The 20,094-nt window shown below is 44.0% G+C and overlaps 2 protein-coding genes across 3 annotated transcripts; one reads left to right on the forward strand and one right to left on the reverse strand.

Annotated features, from left to right (window-relative positions):
- Window positions 1-4,117: 4,117 nt before the first annotated feature.
- LOC138672630 (uncharacterized) lies at window positions 4,118-9,296 on the reverse strand. 2 transcript variants are annotated; one of them, XM_069760785.1, is made up of 3 exons: window positions 8,673-9,296; window positions 7,230-7,398; window positions 4,118-5,554 (listed from the first exon to the last, which is right to left on the reverse strand). In XM_069760785.1, exons 2-3 carry the CDS (start codon window positions 7,376-7,378, stop codon window positions 4,678-4,680), a joined length of 1,026 nt encoding a protein of 341 aa, XP_069616886.1. In that variant the 5' UTR covers window positions 7,379-7,398; window positions 8,673-9,296; the 3' UTR covers window positions 4,118-4,677. The 2 variants fall into 2 exon arrangements, with proteins under 2 accessions (XP_069616886.1, XP_069616885.1); XM_069760784.1 differs by having other exon boundaries at window positions 4,119-5,554; window positions 7,065-7,398; window positions 8,673-9,291.
- On the forward strand, window positions 8,289-13,375 carry SMIM11 (small integral membrane protein 11). Its single transcript, XM_069760787.1, has 3 exons — window positions 8,289-8,427; window positions 11,296-11,482; window positions 13,202-13,375. The coding sequence occupies exons 1-2, from the start codon at window positions 8,299-8,301 to the stop codon at window positions 11,476-11,478; spliced, it is 312 nt and encodes a 103-aa protein (XP_069616888.1). The 5' UTR covers window positions 8,289-8,298; the 3' UTR covers window positions 11,479-11,482; window positions 13,202-13,375.
- The last annotated feature ends 6,719 nt before the right edge of the window (window positions 13,376-20,094 follow it).

The following is a 20,094-nucleotide window of genomic DNA, read 5'->3' on the forward strand; positions in this document are numbered from 1 at the left end:
TGAACCTGCGATCATCTGATCACCTGTGCTACACGTAGTAGGGCATCAGCACTGCATGTACAGTGAAAATCACGATCTCCTATGGATGCCATCTGGGAATGGTCAGAACAAGAAGAGGAGTCTTCAGCAGACCCCCTGCTGTCATGGGAATCCATTGTGACCCGCGATCACATCATGAGGCGCGACGATGGGTCGGTGGAATGATGCACCGCCCTGCTGGTACATGTTAAACATCGCTGACATAGACTGACGGCGGTATTTAACAGGTTAACAGCTGTGGGAGGAGCTCTGGTCCACCCACGATTGTTACAGACAGATGATGGCTGCATAACACAGCCATCATCAGCCGGGAAAGATGCCGGAAAGGGGTTAATATAATATATGGAACTGTACATGAGACACGTACGATTTTGCACAGAGTCTCGGATCAAATGCAAGTCTTTGGAAATCAAATCGGACTGGACTCGGATAACTTTGTGTGATGTCCAATTTTCATGTTTGATGGGAGAAGGTTCAGAAAACATCTAACACACAAAAAGATCCCTGAAGTTGAAAATCTGATCCAAAACACTTACAAAAGTCGGTTCGTTTTCTTGTTAGTATGAGAAAAATCACTGACGAGTCTTTCGGGCAATGCTCCATGGGAAAAAATAAGCAAATACGTTTTTTGCACTCTTTAGTGCCACCTATAGGACGGAGGCCTTGTGTACACCCATATTGTACCAGACCATTACCTATGAGACATGCAATTGTTTGGATTTTCTTCGCGTACAGAGGAGGTTTCTGGATTTTTCGGCAGCCACAATAAATGCTTTGTGCCTCTGGCATATATAATAATCTCATTGTTTCATTTGTAATAAATGCTGAAAAGTCATGATTTTTACACTGCATTGTGTGCTGGATAAACACTTCTAGAAGCGCAGTCCGTGAGAAACTTTACAGCTTATTCCCGCTGTCCGTGAGGTGGTCTTCAGAGCATCCAAAACCGTCATGGAAAATAATCTGGGGAAATTGATGACTTATTATTAATGGTCGCGCTCTCTGTGGCCCCCGACCTTAATAGCAGGAATAAGCCTTGTGTGGTGATTCCCAACATTCCATCACCTACGCACAGGATTGGGGGCCAAAACCTACTCCTGGTGTTTCCCTTTAAAACTCACTTCATGTGTCTCTGCCACTAGGGGGAGCTCACTGAATACAGATTTCTGCCGTTCGGACATATGAATGACACAGAAGTTGATGCAGTGCTCCGGCCCCCGACCAGTGAACCGCCACATAATACTATAATGGTTGATTGTACACTTTAAAAAAAATTATCTTTAGATGCATTCATATATTTTTACTTTTAATTTTACTACAATTTTTTGGGAAGTCAGAATTCCCTAATGAGTAGTTAAAGGGGTTGGTCCAATGTAACAGCTTATTAAGTATCTGTCACAATTCTGCTGTCAGAATACCCGGGCCAGGGGCTCCTTCCCTATCCCTAACGCTAGAGGCACCTTAGTTATCCCTACTCCCCAGATAACTTCTGATGGTGAAGACCCCGGGGCCACATACCTTGCTGAACTCCTGAATCAGCCCTATATCTGCCCCCCTCCCCCACCCAGGGAAGTGGGGATTAATAGTGTATGTATATGCACAAACTAGACTAACAAGGGAGGATGTACAGGGATAAATGAAAATACCAAACATGCAAATATGCACTCACAGACAACAGCGAGGTACACCGGGGAGAAAAAGAAGTGTAAATGAAATAGGAGAGGACGGGGGGGTTGCACACAGCTGAAAAACACCAAGCAGCAGTCACAGATCAACAGACGCCTCAACCAACAGCCGACTCCTCCACTCCCCACCAGGTAGTACAAAACTAACACTGACAATCCAGATTTCCTGAGGCGAGTATATATAGGAGATAGCAGTGGCCAACACTGAACAGCTGAGATCATTCCAGCAGGTAAGCTTCTGCGACTCCCCTGCACTGCTAACAGACACCTGCACCGTTTAATATTAAGAAGTGCTTGCAGGAGTAGATGAAATCAGACACTGCGGTCTTCTGGCTCCTCTGTGTTGCTGTAAATCCATGACAGTATCTCCTGGATCACTGGTTTCTTCAAAACTTTTCTGGGTTAAATTAAAGGCAAAAACTGAGTCAAGACCTAGTACAGGTCCAAAATATTACTTGTAACACAGCCCCCTCTAGGGGTAATAGGTGTTACAGCATGTTGTATTTTCACTGTTTCTTGAATTACACAAATGTACCTCGCATCATCGACAAACAGGAACATGAAAAAGCCCTTTAAAGGGATTTAAATACAGGTTGTTTTTTAATCAAATAAGTCCTCCATTTTACAATTTTCCTAATAGGGGTTGGAGCTCAGGTTTTTTTTGATGGAATGTGCAAAAAAAAAGGGGTTGTCCGCTACTTGGAGAAACCCTTCTTATATACTAAAGTAATCTTCCAGTACCTAGATATTGATGGCCTGTCCTTAGGATGGGTCTTTAATGCCTGATGGTGGGGGTCCGACACCCAGCATCGTCCCACTAATCAGCTGTATAAAGCTGGAAGACAGCACCATGTATGGTGTAGTGGCCGTTCTCAGGTACTGCAGCTAAAGTGAATGTGCTCTAAACTGCAGTACCTGAGAACGGCCACTGCACAGAGCATGGCGCTAATGCCTGATATTAATGACCTATATTAAAGGGGACTATCCTATATTGATGGAATATCCTTAAAGGTTTTTCCACTAATTGGACAATCCCTTCTTGTATACTTTATTCTCCAGTGTACAATAAAGTGAAAAGATTCTCCCCTCCCGAATTGGCGCCGTTCCTGCGACGTCAGTACTGGGTCTCCCGACACTTACGTGACATTAGTAGAGCCACATAGAGTTAATCAGTGGCCACTAATGAACTATAGTTCTCACTCTTTCCTCAGAGGTCCAAAAGACCTGGCTACAGGGCTCACATGGCTGTGAGTAGTGGACAACCTCTTTAATGATATCCCATCAATGTAGTGAATGACCCATTTAAGATAGGTCACGAATATCAGGCACTAGCGCCGTACACTGTGTAGTGGCCGTTCTCAGGTACTGCAGTTTACATTAAATTCATTTCAATAGGAGCTGAGCTGCAGTACCCGAGAGCGGCCACTATGCGGTGTATAGAGCTGACTTCCGACTCTTTACACTGCTGATTGGTGGGAGTACCGGGCGTGGGACCTTCCGTCAAGGAGCCATAACGGCAGGCATTATTGCCACCGAACCTGGTCTCTTCCCTCTGGTCAGGATGAGATGAAACAAACCTTTAAGTCCATACACCCTAAAGAGGTTCAACCACTAAATGGCTCAATAAAATAAAAGTATTTTGACTCTTTTTTTATTGCATGTATATTGGGCTAACTTTCGACAACGTTTGGCTATTTACAAGACTTTTGTTTCCCCTGTACGTTACTGGCTGCAGAATAAGTTAAAGGGAACCTGTCACCCCGTTTTTTCAAGATGATATAAAAATAGCGTTAAATAGGGGCAGAGCTGTGCTTTAAATTAGTGTATTTTGGAGCCTTTATTCCCCACCTATGCTGCCGAAATACCTTTGTAAAGTCGCCGTTTTGGGCTGTCACTCACGCTGGTCAGGTCATATGGGTGTGGTGACAGCGCTGTTTCTCCCCCAGATCTCCGTTGGTGGCGTAGTGGTGTGCGCATGTCCAGCAGGCGAATCCAGTGCGCAGGTGAAGGAAAAAAGCGCGATCTGCGCTATTCCACGGTTTATTGGTGGGTGCGGCCATCTTTGTGAGGCTGCGCGTGCGCAGATGGTACTTCTCGGCTTCCCGGGGCTTCAGGAAAATGGCCGCCGCGATCTCCATCTGCGCACGCGCGGCATCCCGCGCCCATTTTCCTGAAGCCCCGGGAAGCCGAGAAGACCCATCTGCACACGTGCGGCCTCACAAAGATGGCAGCGCCCACCGATAAACGGCTGAATAGCGCAGATCGCGCTTTTTTCCTTCACCTGCGCACTGGATTCGCCAGTTGGACATGCGCTCACCACTACGCCACAAACGGAGATCTGGGGGAGAAACAGCGCTGTCACCACGCCCATATGACCTGACCAGCGTGAGTGACAGCCCAAAACGGCGACTTTACAAAGGTATTTCGGCAGCATAGGTGGGGAATAAAGGCTCCAAAATACACTAATTTAAAGCACAGCTCTGCCCCTATTTAACGCTATTTTTATATCATCTTGAAAAAACGGGGTGACAGGTTCCCTTTAACTGAAAAACTATCAGTGAGCTCTGGCTCAATGGAGTTTGTAACTCTTATTCCTCTTTTTTCCTGAACTCCCGTCTGCTGATTTATGACCAAAGAGGAGTTGTAGTCATAAATCCGCTGAGCAGAGGACAGACAAAAGAGTTACAAACTCTTAATGGGAACTCACTCATGGATTCTCAGTTAACTCATTCAGCAGCCAAACGGTGGCAAATTTTTTATTACATTATTTAGTCCAAAGTACGTGTATATGTAACAAAAAAAAATAATAATGAAAAGTGCACATCTTTAGTGGGTTCCTCTGCAGTCCCCGGTCAGGCAGGGTGGCTTGTTGGTGTCTCTCCGTCCATGCCCCGCCATCTCGCCCCCTACTATGCTCTTATGAACAGAATTCCAACTTTTCGCTTCTTTGGCCTCAGATCTTTTCATTCTGAAACGGGATTTCTCCTTGCGGCGACACAAAGTAGCTGGCGAAAGAGTTTCTGACCAACATGCCGCTCACGGGGCCCCGAACCGTGGTCCACGCCACGTCATGGAGCGGATTACTGAGGATGTCCTCAAAGACGAAGCCGTCCCTGAGGAGCACCAGGTTATGGAGGACGCAGGCGGCCTTGATAATGTCCTGAACGAAGTTCGCTTCCAGCTGAATGGGGGAGTAGAAGACGCGCCACTTGTTGGCCAAGATGCCGAAAGCGCTGTCTATTGTCCGCCGTGCCCGGATCAGCCGGTAATTAAACACCTTCCGGATGGGGGTTATGTTCCTGGTGGGGTAGGGTCTTAAGATATTCTCAGTGAGGCCAAATGCTTCATCGGCTACGAAAACGAAAGGCATGGGAGGGCGACTCGTGCCGGGCAAAGGCCGACACTCCGGCAAATCTAACCGGCCTTCTTTCATCTTGCGCCCCAGGTGAGACTTCTTAAAAATACTGCAGCTCCCCGTGGTGCCGTAAGCGCCAACATCTATGGCGATGAACCTGTAGCTGCTGTCCACCAGGGCCAAGAGGACGATGGAGTGTTTGTTCGCGTCCCACTGCTTGCCTCCGCTGTTGGGGGGCATCTTCATCCGAATGTCTTTGGCATCTAGGGCACCCACACAATTCGGGAAGCTGGTGGTGGCGTGGAAGTCCTCAGCTATCTTCTGCCAGGTTTCGCCGGAGGGCTCCGGCATGAGCACATCTAGGAGGGTGCCGCAGATGGCTCTGCACGTCTCCCGGACAATCAACCTGATGGTGGCTTTACCGATGAGGAACCGGAGGTGGAGAGAAGTGAAACTATTGCCCGTAGCCAGGTACCTGCAAAGCCAGGGAGACGAGAAGATGGTAAACAGGTTCCTAACCCTACGGCGCCGCAGCCTATGTTTCTTTTTTGCACTGTTGTTTTTTCCTCCTTTTTTTTTTTATTTTTCCATCCCCATAGGCTTGTTTTGTGCGGGACAAGCTGTAGTTGTGATTGACATTAGTCATTTTACCAAATAATGGATATTTTTCCTTATTTTTCAGTACAAGTGCGGCAAAATAAAATGTACTTTGGGTTTCATTTTTGTTCATTGTGCGGCAAAAGATTACCTGAAAAATATGATTCTTCGGGTCAGAATGAAAAGATAATTCATTTGTATAGTTTTTTTTTGTTTATCTATGTAGTACTTAATAGTGCAAGACTACTGGACTGTAGTATATAGAGGGAATGACAAATATTGAAAAATGAAAACTATATTGAGGCAGGCGCCGATCCCACCTATTGGCTTCCATGCCAAAAATATGCCATAAATTTCTGAGATGGGACTGACCCTTTAAAGACGTTTCCTGATTTTAGAAAACCCTTGGCTAGAGTTCGTTATATAAAGAAAAAAAAACAAAAACAAAAAAAAAAAGCGCATTTCTCACCCTCCTATGGTCCAGCACTGAATCTCGGCCAATACACCTGGCGTCAGTTATTGTCTGCAGCCAGTCACTGATCTCAGCGGCTCTTAGCGGCTGCTGCTGGCAACTCGATGAGCTCAGTGATTGGCTGCAGAGCTGTTGATATGACGTCGGCGCTGCAGACAATAACAGACAACGGAAACTCAGAGTTGGACCCGGGAAGGTGAGTGAGGGTATGTGCACACGTCAGGATTTTTTCCCGACAAATTCCTGAGAATTCTGCCAGAAATCCGCGTGCTTTTTTCGCGCGGATTTCTCGTAGAATTTGCGCGGATTTTTTGCTGATTTTTTGCGGTTTTTTTTTTCTTTTCCTGAATGACCTTTTTGATAGGAAATCCGCAAAAAATCCGGAAAAAGATTGAGCATGTCCGGATTTTTTGCGGGATGCGTTTTTTTTGCAGAAAAAAACGCTAACATCTGCACAAAAAATGCGGAATGCATTCTAAATGATAGGATGCATAATGTTAGCGTTTTTTTACCGGATTTATAGCGTTTTTATGGCGAAATTCCGCAAAAAAAAAACGCTAAAAATCCTGACGTGTGCACATACCCTAAGATCTAGTTTTTTTGTTTGTTTTTTTTTTTAAATGTTGCAGCCACAAGGACAGGGGTTTTGCGAAGCTGGAAAACCGCTTTAACTTATTATTTTCTGTTCCTATCTGAGGCGGTCTTCCTAGATGAAAATCGGAATCGAGACAGAAGCGCCATATTCTGGGATATTTCTGAATTTAGGACTCTTTTGGTAATCAATGACCTAAAGAACGCGGTTGCTTTCTCCCAATAATAGCGCCAGGTTGTAGGAGCTGAGCTGCATTACCACACACAACCTGTAGGCAGGGGTGGCGCTGTTTCTGGAAGTAAAATGTGTTAGGATAGAACATACTTAATAGTCACACAGAGCCGCTCCTCCGGGGAGATCGCCAGCCGCATCTTCGTGTCGCTCCTGATGAGTGCGGGCCGCAGATGCTTCAGCAGCTCATCGAATGTTCCTATGGACATTTTAAAATAATCAAAAAACCTTTTGGGGGATTTTCGCAAATCTCCGTACCGGAGGTGAAACTGTCCCTTGGAGAATCGCTGGCTGGTCAGCGGGTGCACCCAGTAGTTCCGCACCGTCTCTCTTTTCCGCTTCTTCTGTCTGGATACGACATAGCCGAGTAACAGCAGCCAAAAATGGATCTCGTGCTCTGTGGTCATGGCTGTGCCCGGAGTAGGGGCTAAAAGGTAAAAAAAATATATATATTTAATATAAAAATGAAAGTCTGAACTGATTTCTAATGAGAACTTCTAAGACTGAGTTTACTGAGAATCAGTCAGTGAGCTCGCTATGACGGACTGATAGGAGAGCTTGTGCCTCTTATCTGTTATTTTTTTCTGACCTTCTCCCAGCTGATTTATGACCTCAGACCACATCATAATGTGCAAGGAAACAAAGAGACTGTAAACACTTTGCGTTTTTGCTCCTTTTTTTTTTAAAATGCAATTTTAAGTTGCTTATTAGGCCATGTTCACACGTTGCATTTTTGCTTTGTTTTTTTTTTTTTTGCCTGCAGAAATAAACGCGACGTGTGAACATAGCCTAAAAGTCAAACGGTGCAATATTTTTAATGAAACCCAATTGCAAGAATGATTTTTAGCCCAAAATATATGTGTTCCTAAAAATTGCCCCTTTAGGTAGATTTGCTTTTCTGGTGCGTGACCTGGGAAATACGTGACATATTAAATTTACATTAGGAATCTGACAATTTGAGTATGGATTTTGGGCACAATAAATTCAGGTGGGATTCACCGGACATCAGATCTGATCTTGCGTCATATCCACAGGCACCAGAGATTAGGGTCTTTATCATGACTTGCGCCATATATAGAGGGTAACCTAGGAATAATACCGCTATAAGTCGTGCTGTATCCATGGAGAGGTGCCGCGATGCCCCCATGCATGCACACGGCAGGGTCATACTTTTTTGGGGTACACGATTGTACAAATATTTTCGCCCCTTTATTTTTATCCGCGGTTCCAGCTGTCGTGTAGTCCCTATAACCGTACAGCGGCCCCCCTATAGGGCGACTGCATCTGCTGTGCCTGTCAATCCACCGAATGGCCTGAAACTTCCAGAATGACACCAGCTCCTCCCAGTAACCAGCACTGTCCCAGTATATACACAGCCGTCCTCCTGCCAGAAACCAGTACCGACACCGCTCTGATCCTGCACCGACCTAGCACCATGCCGGATTTCAATTGGAAGGTAATTGATCAATCATTAATAATGCATACATACATATATCTTATTTTTTGGCTATGGAGATGTAACGGAGCCGAGTTTGTCATTTGGCTTGACTCCTTTTATGCAGTCTTACATAGGACTGCTGGAAAAGCTTAGCTGCACTTATCACAATGTATAAACAGTGCATTCCCCAAAGTGACAAACTCAGCTCTGCTACATCTGTACCTTGCATTATGCAGCAATACAGACGCAATTCAGCCCCTTACCTGCATGCAAGGCCTCCTAGTCTTCTGCAGCAGCTTCTCTCTGTGCAAGACTAGCAGAAGACAATACAAGGAAGGTGTCTGCAGTGCACAATCCAGCTATATTCTATTATTCTGCTTCATGCCCACCACACACCTCACTCCGTGACTCTCCTGCAGTCATCATCAGACATAAAAACTAAACCTGAATAGTAGAAACGATGTGAGAAATGTCTGTACTAAGGAATGCTGTATGTCGGCCATTTTTCCGAAGACCATTCCATTACGATCGACTCGGGGAAAGTGACTCCAGAGCTGGAGACAAGTTGTCAGCCGGTACGGGCGACCTCTAGCGTACAGAGTGAAAAAATGGTGGTATTATATGACATTTTGGTTAAAATCTGTCACTAGGAACCAGACAGGCTCTCACTGGAGTAAAGCAAATAACTGATGTCATGTTTCTTTCCCCCTCAACACAAAAAAGGGAACATTAAAAGAGCAAAAAGGGACAGAGTGAAAGTCATATATAATCCTGTCACGATCTGCGCCCCTCACTTGTCACCTTGCATAGTAAACAATGGCCGCGACGTGTGACTTGTTACAGTCGCCAACCATGTTGTCCCAAGCTCGTGCATCATCATCGGGACTGTCATATGGTTCTGTTGATGTGACCCCATATGGACAACGCATCACTCAGCTGCCAATCCTTTGGTGGTTCATTTGGATTTGTAAATGGCGCAAGCACCATTCCCATATTTACAAAGTTTTTGGATGGACATTTTACCTTTTTTAGGAGCATGTGATATTTATTAAGTGAGCAAAAAAAGGGGAGAAGCCAGCGCAGCCTAAGGTTAAGACGCAATACATAAAGTGCAAATGCACATATTAATTTCTAACTGTATTTTCAAAATGAGACATTTAGCAAACAATTGATCAATTCTTTGAGCCACCCCGCCTCTTCACGGCAATCTCATATTGGGGCAGTCCTACACTACGTTTTTTATATTTGCTGTGCCATAAAGGCCTCCTAAATGAACTAAATGCAAGACCACATTAAAAACATGCTGTACCTGGAGCATACACTGAGTCACCCCCATGGCGCCAGAGTAGGCAAGCGAGGATAAAGGTTGACCAGGTCCAGACAGACATTTCGGATCCAACCTCCACACTGCCCATCTAGAACCACAGATGAAGAGTGAAACAGGCTGAGGCACAGGTGCATAATTAAACAAAGCCTTTATTAAATTTATTAAGTGCCATTGTTCATCAGTCGGCGTATCTCCCTAAAACATGCAATAAAAGTCCTAAAAATGTCACATGTACTAGAGATGAGTGGATCGATTTGTGGAACTTAAGTCTAGGTCAGTGGTACCTTGCCGCTAGACAGGAGGCCCATGAATCTTTTTCCTTCCGGTGCGACTATTGATTAGCCGGGACTGGTGCGATGTTGTCTGTGCTTCGCGTTGCACAAATAACGTTACGCCATCTCCGACAAATCAAAATAACTTCCGGGGACACCGGAAGGTAAGAGATTTGCAGGCCTTCCATACAGCCACGAGGTACCAATGACCTGGACGCTGGACGAGAGTCCCACAAATTGATCCGTTCACGCCTAGTATATACCAAAAAATGTGATAAAGAAAAAAAATTCAATAACTAAAGGCCGGCTTCACATTTCTAACGGTCCAACTACGGACCGCAATGTCCTGACCAGCTGCAGGTCTCTTGACCCAGACTCAACATGTAGACATCGTGGTCCGTAATCTCAAAATAAATGTCAGGCATAAGCTACAAAAAAAAACCTAAACCCCTGAAAAATCTAACTTGACCAATTTATTTATTTTTGCCTGATTTCATCCACATGGACATGTGGGTTATGACAACCACTACAGGTGTTGAAGGTTTAATGTCACAAGTGTGTCACATCCTCCTTGGAGAACTGGGGTTAGAAGATCATTACGTATTGTGAATCACAGATCTTCCATTTAGCCTGTGTGTTTGTGTCCCATATTAAATGGATTTGGTTTCCTTTGGTGCTCAATCGGTTAACTACCCTTTCTATGCTGGTCAAAAACATGCAGCTGCATTTCAGCTGCTTCTGATCTGGTCATTACCTCTCCCTATGAAAGCTGGCCAGACCTTCTCTTCCTTGCCAGTGAAAGCTTTGCGTCCTAGCTCCTTGGAGACACTGTGCAGAATTGGTGTTCGTTGTTGATACTGGACACTATTGTGTGCTGTTTTGGGGTGTATGCTTTCCTTATTGTCCTATTCACGTTTAGTTATTACAATCCTACTCTTCCCTATATACGTCTTATACTTGAGTTTTGTATGTTTGTTGCTTTTTGTTATCCCTGTTTGTCTTACGTGTTGATAAACTAGCATTTTTGTCCCAGGCCTCCTCCGGAGGTGGACAGCATAGGAAATACCATGAAAACAGTAAGGCTGGTGGCCCAAACCTCCTCACCTTTAGAGGTACCTTTGGGAGCAGAGACTGTTCAGGACCCCTTTTCTTAATCATGAACAGTCACAGCGTGACATTTAATCTGCCAACCGTAGATCAACTATTCAGGACCCTCAATTAGCTGAAGAAGGGGATGTAAGTGTAGGCTGCCACCAATTCTCAGTGTCTATCATTTTCTGGTTCCAGGCGCTGGACAACTTCCCGCTGCTCATGTACATTTTAGCAGCGAAGACTTTGCTGTTGTGTTTGGCTTTCGCTGGTGTGAAGATTTACCAAAGTAAAAAAATTGAAGCCAAACTAAAGCGTGAGCGAGAAGAGAAACTGAGGAAGGCAGCAGAGAAGGAAGAAACTGATAAGAAGGATGACTGATGAGGTAAGTGTTTGCATAATGACCGGTTACGCATCTTCCATGTCGTAGCTGTCTTGGGTCCGTAAAGAACCCCTGACTTCCGCGTTGCAGTTTCATAAATTTGTGCCAACCGCTTACATTCACTCGAGACTCGTGGTTAGTCCAATGCACTCACAGTTCTGCATCCCCTTATTTTAGTGACGGAGGAAGGACCTTCACCATTTATAGACATAAATGTATGTGATGAGAGAAGCCCTAAGAAGTTGTCATAAGATTGATGCCACTTCTCCCACAGTGCACTGCACATTCTGATGATCTCACTACAATATCCACCGATCACCAATCGAACATTATGTAGTTTCCATTCACCCTGACAAAAAGAGCCTGACCCACACAGGTATGGACTTCACAAGATCTCCAAAGGTGTTCTGCAGGATCTGGCAGCAGATCCAGTAATTCCTGTAAGTTGCTCGGTACGGCCTCCATTGATCAGACTTGTTTTTGCAGCACATCCCACAGATAATCTATCATATTGAGATCTGGGGAATTTGGAGACCAAATCATCACCTGAACGTCTTCATTAGCCTGAAACCTTTTCCGCAGTGTGGCCGCAGCATTATCCTGCTGAGAGAAGGCACTGTTATTAGGGAATGACACTGCCATGAAGGTGTTTACTTGGTCTATACAATTACTAGGTAGTTGATACATGTCACATCCACGTTATTCTAGGACCCTCGATCTCCCATCAGAACATTGTCCAGATCATTACTTGGCCTCCTCTGGCTTGTCTTCTTCATTCTAGTGGATTGGTGGGGTCATCTCTTCCCCAAGTAATTTATGCACATGCACCTTGAAGTCCTTATGATGTACAAGAAAATGTGATATTCCAGACCAGGCCTCCTTCTTCCATTGCTCCATGGTCCATTTCTGAGGCTTACGTGCCCATTGTAGAACCTTTCAGAGCAGTCTTATTAGGCCTCTGACTGATCTGTGGCTACAGCAACCTGTGTCTGTTCGCACCCCTTCCAACATAGCCAGCAACACTTTTTTTAATAGAAATATATGTGTTACAGTAGATGTTCTATGTGATAGGACCAGACAGGATAACCTTGGCTTTCCATGTGCGGTAATGAACTTTGGGCACCCATGACTCTGTCGCTGGTTCTCCAGTTATTTTTCCTCTGTCCATTAGTAATAGGTACTAACCAATTCACCCCGGGGACACAAGGCCTAATGTTCTGATATAGATGCTCCATGTTTTAGTAGAAATGCTCTTTAATCTCTTCCCAACATATGGAGCAAGCTCAGGTGCTGGGCCCGCACCATATACCGCAGGTGTCAGCTGGGTTATATAGTCGGCACTTTCCACCCCTCTGACAACAAACGTTCGTATTCCCTCATTGAAAATAATTTTACGCTGCTCTGCATGTCACGTATGCCCCGCTGTCTTCTCCTCTTCAGCAGGCCTGACTCTACACCCTCGTAGGGCTACCTTCATGGGACATAATCCACTGTCACTCACTTTCCAACAGGATCAGCTCAGGTTCACGTGGCTCAATGTTGTCGTCAGTCGAGGACCGGCGTTGGGCTCCTTCTTCATGGCTGCCACTTGTGCGACCTTCCTTGAACTTCTCCTTCCATTCCTACACACGTCTTCTCCGCAAAACACTTTCTCCATACTGTACATAAAGTCTCCGATAGATATTGTGGCCTAATCAATCATTTCTTTCTTTTCCTTCGCAGGTTATGTGTCTGTAAAGGATGAAGCAAGTTCTTTTTTTTCCCTCTCTCTGGAAGGAAGAGACGTAATAAAGAATTGGAGGACGCTTTCTAAATTATTACTTTATATGTCAGATTTTCCAATGCCATTTTGTACATAATAATAGTAATAAATGTTTATAAAACTGTTTTTTTTAACCACTTGTCTGCCTGATATTTATGACTTGATGATGATTTTCTATGAACAAGGATCTATCTGAATGGTGGAAATGAAACACTACTTAAAGGGAGGGACTGCCATAAAAGAGAGTATCCTGTTCTGTAGGACAATGGACAAAGCCCCTACTCTCCACACTACCCCCTATCTTATAAAGCCGGAAGCACATACTTAAGGGGAATGTATACATAGAGGTAGATATGTTCAAAAAATAATGGAAGCAATGGAGAATATCCTCGTAAAGCAAATAGATGAAGCTGCGACTCAAGGAGAAGTCATTATTATGGGGGACTTCAACTACCCTGAAATAGATTGGGGAACAGAAACCTGCAGTTCCAGCAAAGATAATCGGTTTTTGACAACTATGAGAGACAATTACCTTTCACAACTGGTTCAGGACCCAACAAGAAGGGGGGCACTGCTAGACCTAATATTAACCAACAGGCCAGACCGCATATCAAATATAAGGGTTGGGGGTCACTTGGGAAATAGCGATCACAAAATAATAAGTTTTCATGTATCCTTTAATAAGATGTGTAATAGAGGGGTTACAAGGACACTAAATATTAGGAGGGCAAATTTCCAACGGATGAGAGAGGATCTTGGTGCAATTAAATGGGACGATATCCTGAGACACAAAAATACACAAAGAAAATGGGAGACGTTTATTAGCATCCTGGATAGGACCTGTGCACAGTATATACCGTATGGGAATAAACATACTAGAAATAGGAGGAAACCAATCTGGCTAAATAGAGCTGTAAGGGGCGCAATAAGTGACAAAAGGAAAGCATTTAGAGAATTAAAGGAAGTAGGTAGTGAGGAGGCATTAAATAAATACAGAAAGTTAAATAAATTCTGTAAAAAGCAAATCAAGGCAGCAAAGATTGAGACAGAGACTCATTGCCAGAGAGAGTAAAAATAATCCTAAAATATTCTTTAACTACATAAATAGTAAGAAACTAAAAAATGACAGTGTTGGCCCCCTTAAAAATAGTCTGGGTGAAATGGTGGTTGAGGATGAGGAAAAAGCCAATATGCTAAATGACTTTTTTTCATCAGTATTTACACAAGAAAATCCCATGGCAGACAAAATTACTAGTGATAAAAATTCCCAATTAAATGTCACCTGCTTAACCCAGCAGGAAGTGCGGCGGCGTCTAAAAATCACTAAAATTGACAAATCTCCGGGCCCGGATGGGATACACCCCCGAGTACTGCAGGAATTAAGTACAGTCATTGATAGACCATTATTTTTAATCTTTAAAGACTCCATAATAACAGGGTCTGTACCACAGGACTGGCGTATAGCAAATGTGGTGCCAATATTCAAAAAGGGAACAAAAACTGAACTCGGAAATTACAGGCCAGTAAGCTTAACCTCTACTGTGGGTAAAATCCTGGAGGGCATTCTAAGGGATGCTATACTGGAGTATCTGAAGAGGAATAACCTCATGACCCAGTATCAGCTCGGGTTTACTAGCGACCGTTCATGTCAGACTAATCTGATCAGCTTCAGCTTCTATGAAGAGGTAAGTTCCGGACTGGACCAAGGGAACCCAGTGGATGTAGTGTATATGGACTTTTCAAAAGCTTTTGATACGGTGCCACACAAAAGGTTGATACATAAAATGAGAATAATGGGGATAGGGGAAAATATGTGTAAGTGGGTTGAGAGCTGGCTCAGGGATAGGAAACAAAGGGTGGTTATTAATGGAGCACACTCGGACTGGGTAGCGGTTAGCAGTGGGGTACCACAGGGGTCAGTATTGGGCCCTCTTCTTTTTAACATATTTATTAATGACCTTGTAGGGGGCATTCAGAGCAGAATTTCAATATTTGCAGGTGACACTAAACTCTGCAGGGTAATCAATACAGAGGAGGACAATTTTATATTACAGGATGATTTATGTAAACTAGAAGCTTGGGCTGATAAATGGCAAATGAGCTTTAATGGGGATAAATGTAAGGTCATGCACTTGGGTAGAAGTAATAAGATGTATAATTATGTGCTTAATTCTAAAACTCTGGGCAAAACCGTCAATGAAAAAGACCTGGGAGTATGGGTGGATGACAAACTCATATTCAGTGGCCAGTGTCAGGCAGCTGCTACAAAGGCAAATAAAATAATGGGATGCATTAAAAGAGGCATAGATGCTCATGAGGAGAACATAATTTTACCTCTATACAAGTCACTAGTTCGACCACACTTAGAATACTGTGCACAGTTCTGGTCTCCGGTGTATAAGAAAGACATAGCTGAACTGGAGCGGGTGCAGAGAAGAGCGACCAAGGTTATTAGAGGACTGGGGGGTCTGCAATACCAAGATAGGTTATTACACTTGGGGCTATTTAGTTTGGAAAAACGAAGACTAAGGGGTGATCTTATCTTAATGTATAAATATATGAGGGGACAGTACAAAGACCTTTCTGATGATCTTTTTAATCATAGACCTGAAACAGGGACAAGGGGGCATCCTCTGCGTTTGGAGGAAAAAAGGTTTAAGCATAATAACAGACGCGGATTCTTTACTGTAAGAGCAGTGAGACTATGGAACTCTCTGCTGTATGATGTTGTAATGAGTGATTCATTACTTAAATTTAAGAGGGGACTGGATACCTTTCTTGAAATGTATAATGTTACAGGGTATATACACTAGATTCCTTGATAGGGCGTTGATCCAGGGAACTAGTCTGATTGCTGTATGTGGAGTCGGGAAGGAATTTTTTTCCCCAATGTGGAGCTTACTCTTTGCCACATGGGTTTTTTTGCCTTCCTCTGGATCAACATGTTCGGGCATGTTAGGTTAGGCTATGGGGTGAACTAGATGGACTTAAAGTCTTCCTTCAACCTTAATAACTATTTAACTATGTAATATACATTACATGCCCGAGTATACTTCCTGCCATTCCAATTTTCTACAATGCATTAGTTGGCCGGGTATTTAGGTGGGCACGTTGTTTGACTCCATAGATCACCAAGGAAAATGACCTCATTGGGGTTTTTGCAGTCGTTAATTGGCCTTATATTTGGGAATTTAGCAATATTTAGCATGTAAAAGTTATGCACCCCCTGGTCAAAATTCCTGTTATTGTGAACAGTTAAAGGGAACCTGTCACCTGAATTTGGCGGGACTGGTTTTGGGTCATATGGGCGGAGTTTTGGGGTGTTTGATTCACCCTTTCCTTACCCGCTGGCTGCATGCTGGCTGAAATATTGGATTGAAGTTCATTCTCTGTCCTCCGTAGTACACGCCTGCGCAAGGCAAGATTGCCTTGCGCAGGCGTGTACTACGGAGGACAGAGAATGAACTTCAATCCAATATTGCAGCCATCATGCAGCCAGCGGGTAAGGAAAGGGAGAATCAAACACCCCAAAACTCCGCCCATATGACCCAAAACCAGTCCCGCCAAATTCAGGTGACAGGTTCCCTTTAAGCAAGATGAAGATGAAATGTTCTCTAAAAGGCCTAAAGTTAAAGATGACACATTTCCTCTGTATTTTAGGCAAGAAAATATGTATAGCCAAGTTTTACTTTTTAAAAATTACAAAAAGGAAAATGGGCCGATGCAAAAGTTTGGGCACTCTGCATGGCTAGTACCTAGTAGCGCCCCATTTTGAAAGTATGATAGCTTGTAAACCTTTTTTGTAGCCCTACAAGAGTCTTTGAACTCTTGTTTCAGGGATTTTCATCCATTCTTCCTTGGATAATGGATGGTGTTGTGTTTGCAATTTGTTGAAGTTTCATTGAATCCATTCTTCCCTCTACCGGTGTTCTCTGTGCCATTGGCTGCAGCACAACCCTAAAGCATGCTTACAAATGTGTGCACTTTTTTTCTCCACACATACCTTTGATCATTGTGGCCAAAGAGTTCATTTTAACCTCATCGATCCACCGGACTTGTTTCCAAAATGCACAATCAAAATAATAGTAACTTTGACCAGGGGTGCCCAAACTTTTACATGCCACTCTATCTAGTGCCATTAATCTGGCATCTGCTAATCCAGAAAGTCTCATAATCCAGCGTATAGACTAAAAGCAGGTCAACTGACAATATAATAAGCCGATTGGCACTCGTTTAAAGGGAATCCATCAGCATGGTTTCACATGTGACAGTAGCGGCATGGTGGTATGGAAGCTTGTTCACTAATTTAAATGATGAGAGCTTCTAGAAGAGTTTTGATGTACAGCGAGAAATCTAATATAGAAGTCATATGCAAACGAGGATGGAAGTGCACTGTGGGCGTGTCAGTGCACTTAAGCGGCTTCTTCCAAGTGACACGCCCCAGTGCACTTCCAGTCTAGAGGCTTCCACTAACTGTTAGGGTTTTCAATCATCAAAGCGACTACATCACATCAATGAGATTGCTGGGGCTTGTCGATGGGCTGCCATGGCAGATGGGGGACTACAGAAGACTGGTTACTGACATTATGGCCATAGGAGACCATAATATTGTCTGTAGACTGGAATAGTGAGAAATTGCAATACATTGCACGAGAGATCAATCGCAGGACTAAAAACAAAGTGAAAATAAAATAAAAATACCTTTGAATCAGAACTCATTTGTCCATCCAAAAAATGTAAAAATATTAACAAAATTTAAAAAATGAATATATTATTGACTTGTTTGTAAAATGTCAATATATAATAATATAGAATGATTTAAACCCTCATACAGTAAAAGCCATAAAAAAATCAAACTGCCAGAATTTGGGAATGTTTAGCTTGCGCAAAAAAAAAAGACTGAGAGGAGACTTCATAGCGGTCTACAAATATCGGAAGGGCTGTCACAGTGTAGCGGGGTCATCATTATTCTCATTTGCACATGGAAACACGAGAAGTAATGGAATGAAACTGAAAGGGACAAGACAGACTAGATATTAGAAAAAACTTTCCGATAGTGAGGGCGACCAATGAGTGGAACAGGCGGCCATGAGAGGTGGTGAGTTCTCCTTCAATGGAAGGCTTCACACAGAGGCTGGACAGACATCTGTCTGAGATGGTTTAGTGACTCCTGCATTGAGCGGGGGGCTGGATACGATGACACTGGAGGTCCCTTCCAACAATCACATTCCATGATTCTCTGAATTGCTGTTTTTTTGTTTGTTGCTACACCTACAGATACAAATGCCATACAAACCGATAAAAACGCCGTATCTCACCCAACAATATCAATAAAAGCTACAGCTAACCCCGGAAAAAAAAAAAAACCCCAAGCCCTCATACCGCTCGCCTGAAAAATAAAGAGTTAAGGATCTCAGAAAATGGAGAAACTATTTTTTTCCAAAATTCAGAATTTTTATTAAGTTTTAAAATAATAAAAATAAACAATAAATGGTTAAAAAACACAAAAAAAACTAAACAATAAAAAGATAATAAATGAAAATGATATAAAAAAATAAATGATTAAAAAAACTCAAAGATAAACAAGTCTGTCATCGCTGTGATCGCACTGTTCTCTAGCACATTACAGGGTCATTTTTACCGCACAATACACGCCATAAAAAAAAGTTGGTATTGCATTTTTTTTTCTTTTTTATTAATTTCAAAACCGCAGGATTTTTTTTTTTCCTGTTTTTACTACATTATACGGTAAAATGAACGGCATCAGTCAAAAAAACTACGACTGAACCCACAAAAAAAAACCCCTGTGGTAGGGCTGCGTGGTGCAAAAGTTATGGTTCTGGGGAGTGGGGAGGAAGTATCAGCAAATGACCGGAGTCACGTGATTCTGGTGCGCCCTGCATCTACACTCACTTAAAGGGAACCTGTCACCCCGTTTTTTGAGATTGAGCTATAAATACTGTTAAATAGGGCCTGCGCTGTGTGTTCCTATAGTGTATGTAGTGTACCCCGATTCCCCACCTATGCTGAGATATAACTTACCAAAGTCGCCGTTTTCGCCTGTCAATCAGGCTGGTCAGGTCGGGAGGGCGTGGTGACATCGCTGGTTCTTCCTCAGCTTTACGTTGGTGGCGTAGTGGCGTAGTGGTGAACAAGCAGCGCGCGATCTGCGCTGTAATCCCTTGCATCGGTGGGGGCGGCCATCTTCCTGGGGCCGCGCGTGCGCAGATCGAGTGCTCTGCTGCACGGGGCTTCAGGAAAATAGCCGCGGGATGCCGCGCGTGCGCATTAGAGATCGCGGCGGCCATTTTCCCAAAGCCGAGTTTGCATCTCGGCTTTGGGAAAATGGCCGCCGCGATCTCTAATGCGCACGCGCGGCATCCCGCGGCCATTTTCCTGAAGCCCCGTGCAGCAGAGCACTCGATCTGCGCACGCGCGGCCCCAGGAAGATGGCCGCCCCCACCGATGCAAGGGATTACAGCGCAGATCGCGCGCTGCTTGTTCACCACTACGCCACCAACGTAAAGCTGAGGAAGAACCAGCGATGTCACCACGCCCTCCCGACCTGACCAGCCTGATTGACAGGCGAAAACGGCGACTTTGGTAAGTTATATCTCAGCATAGGTGGGGAATCGGGGTACACTACATACACTATAGGAACACACAGCGCAGGCCCTATTTAACAGTATTTATAGCTCAATCTCAAAAAACGGGGTGACAGGTTCCCTTTAATAATGTACTATACAGCGGAACAATAGAGCGTAGATGTTTCCAGCTTTGTCCTACGCATGCGCGTCTCTCAGCCAGCCTTGGTAGCGTTGTACGCATGCGTTGTGACCTCTCCTCCCAGCAC

The sequence above is a fragment of the Ranitomeya imitator genome, chromosome 3 (genome assembly GCF_032444005.1).
Source record: "Ranitomeya imitator isolate aRanImi1 chromosome 3, aRanImi1.pri, whole genome shotgun sequence".
Lineage (NCBI taxonomy): Eukaryota > Metazoa > Chordata > Amphibia > Anura > Dendrobatidae > Ranitomeya > Ranitomeya imitator.